The sequence below is a fragment of the Alligator sinensis genome, unplaced genomic scaffold (assembly GCF_000455745.1).
Source record: "Alligator sinensis unplaced genomic scaffold, ASM45574v1 scaffold634_1, whole genome shotgun sequence".
Classification (NCBI taxonomy): Eukaryota; Metazoa; Chordata; order Crocodylia; family Alligatoridae; genus Alligator; species Alligator sinensis.
In genome coordinates, this window is record NW_005842558.1 from 387,089 (window position 1) to 389,048 (window position 1,960).

Below are 1,960 nucleotides of genomic sequence, written 5' to 3' on the forward strand. Positions count from 1 at the left end.
ACCCACCCACCCCGCTGCCCTTGGAGCCAGGGGACCAGGTGTCTGCTCCCAACCCGCCCCGCTGCCCTTGGAGCCGGGGGACCAGGCATCCACACTCCCAACCCACCCGCCCCGCTGCCCTCAGAGTTGCGGGGCCCAGGCTGCCAGCCCTGTGCACTAACCCACCCGCCCCAATGCCCTTCCTGAGCCAGGGGACCTAGGCGTCCAGGCTCCCGTTGGAACCACTAGACCCCACTCATCCCAGAGCCAAGAAGGAACTGGGGCATCCAGGATCCTAATTCCCTGCCTCTAGCCTAGCCAGCCTCCTCCCCCTAGCCTGGGAACGACCCCAGGCATCTGGGCCCCATCTCCCTGCTCTACAGCTCCCCCATACTGAGCTGGGGAGAGACTCGGGCTGTCCTGCCCCCCACCCCCAGCAGCGCCTGGTGGGAACCCAGGTGTCCTGACCCAGGCATCCGGCAGGCCCGGTTCTCGGCCGCGCCCCACGTGTGCGTGAACTGTGCTGGGATCACCCGGGACGAGTTCCTACTCAAGCAAACAGAGGCCACATTCGATGAAGTCATTGCCGTCAACCTCAAGGTACAGATGGTTGTGCGGGGGGCTGAGACGGGAGCTGGGATCCCAAAGTGATGCCCCCCCGCCTCTTCCCAGGGCACCTTCCTGGTCATGCAGGCTGTGGCGCAAGCACTGGTGCAGAGCGGTGCCCCTGGTGGCTCCATCATCAACCTGGGCAGCATCATGGGCAAGGTCAGGGCCATGAGCTTCCCTGGGACAGTGCCCTGAGCTGTGGGGGGAGAGCAGGACTGCAAGCTTCCTGGCAGCCATGCCCTGGAGAGGATGGATGTCCAGTGCTGCTACCTTCCTCCGAGCAGTTCCTTGGTTCAAACCCTATACCCTCCCCTCCACCCCGCTCTCTCTGGCAGGTAGGAAACCTGGGGCAGGTGAACTACGTGGCGTCCAAGGCAGGCGTGGAGGGGCTGACCAAGACTGCTGCCAAGGAGCTGGCCAGGTGTGGGGGCCAGATGGCCCAGCTAGGCTGTGGGGGGAGAGGCTTGGGGTGAGACCCACCACGTCACTATACCCCCCCACCACGCAGGTATGGGATCCGCTGCAACGTAGTGCTGCCTGGCATCATCCGCACCCTCATGACGGATCAGGTGCCCCCCAAAGTGATGGCGAAGGTACCCCCAGCCCCTCCCTCTTTTGCTGTGAGCAGTGCCCTGGAGGGGGGAAGGGGGCACCCATATCTTTGACTCCCATCTTTCCATCCTCAGTTATTAGCGCTGGTGCCTATGGGACGGCTCGGAGACCCCGAAGGTCAGAGGCACCTGGAGCCAGGCATTGGGGAATATTGGAGGGGGGGAGGGGCTGTGTCTTGGGCCAAGGGCATGTGTGGTTGTGAGTGAGGGCTGTGAGCCTGGGGGCTGTGCACCCAGACTGGGGGGGCTGTGAGCGCAGCCTCAGTGTATGGATGCTGCCTCTAACCCCACCCCCCACCCTGCTCCCCGCCCAGAGGTGGCTGACGTCTGCGCCTTCCTGGCCTCAGAGGAGAGTCGTTACATCACAGGGGCCAGCGTGGAGGTGACAGGTATGGGGGGAGCCAGTAAAGAGGGGCCGGGCCTATCTGCCCCATCCCAGGGCTTCACACTCCCTCTCTTGTTTCAGGGGGGCTCTTTCTCTGATGGACCTGCCCCCTGTCCTGCTGCTGGGAGGTCCAGCAGTTCCCAGAAGCCTTTGCTCTGAGCTCCCGCCTCCAGCCCCCCACCCCGGGTGGAGCTGAGGGAGCGCATCCAGCATTTCCCAAGTGCCTCTGCAGCCACCTTCCCTGCCCCCGCAAGCCCAGCCTGGGCAGGGGACACCGGGGGCCCTGCTGGCTCATCACACTATAATAAATCGGTCATTGCACCTGGAAAGACAGCGTCAGGCTGAATTTTTCTCTCTCTTCCCCGCCATCGACCCC

At 64.1% G+C, this 1,960-nt stretch overlaps 1 protein-coding gene across 1 annotated transcript in view; it reads left to right on the plus strand.

Moving 5' to 3' along the window:
- Positions 1 to 1,913, plus strand: part of SLC39A7 (solute carrier family 39 member 7) — a 7,691-nt gene extending 5,778 nt beyond the window's left edge. Inside the window, exons 9-15 of the mRNA XM_025213960.1 lie at positions 316 to 579; positions 652 to 747; positions 924 to 1,009; positions 1,097 to 1,181; positions 1,275 to 1,317; positions 1,514 to 1,588; positions 1,666 to 1,913. Coding sequence (XP_025069745.1) covers positions 316 to 579; positions 652 to 747; positions 924 to 1,009; positions 1,097 to 1,181; positions 1,275 to 1,317; positions 1,514 to 1,588; positions 1,666 to 1,682 — 666 coding nt within the window. The 3' untranslated portion in view covers positions 1,683 to 1,913. The remainder of the gene's footprint in view (positions 1 to 315; positions 580 to 651; positions 748 to 923; positions 1,010 to 1,096; positions 1,182 to 1,274; positions 1,318 to 1,513; positions 1,589 to 1,665) is intronic.
- Positions 1,914 to 1,960: the final 47 nt, after the last annotated feature.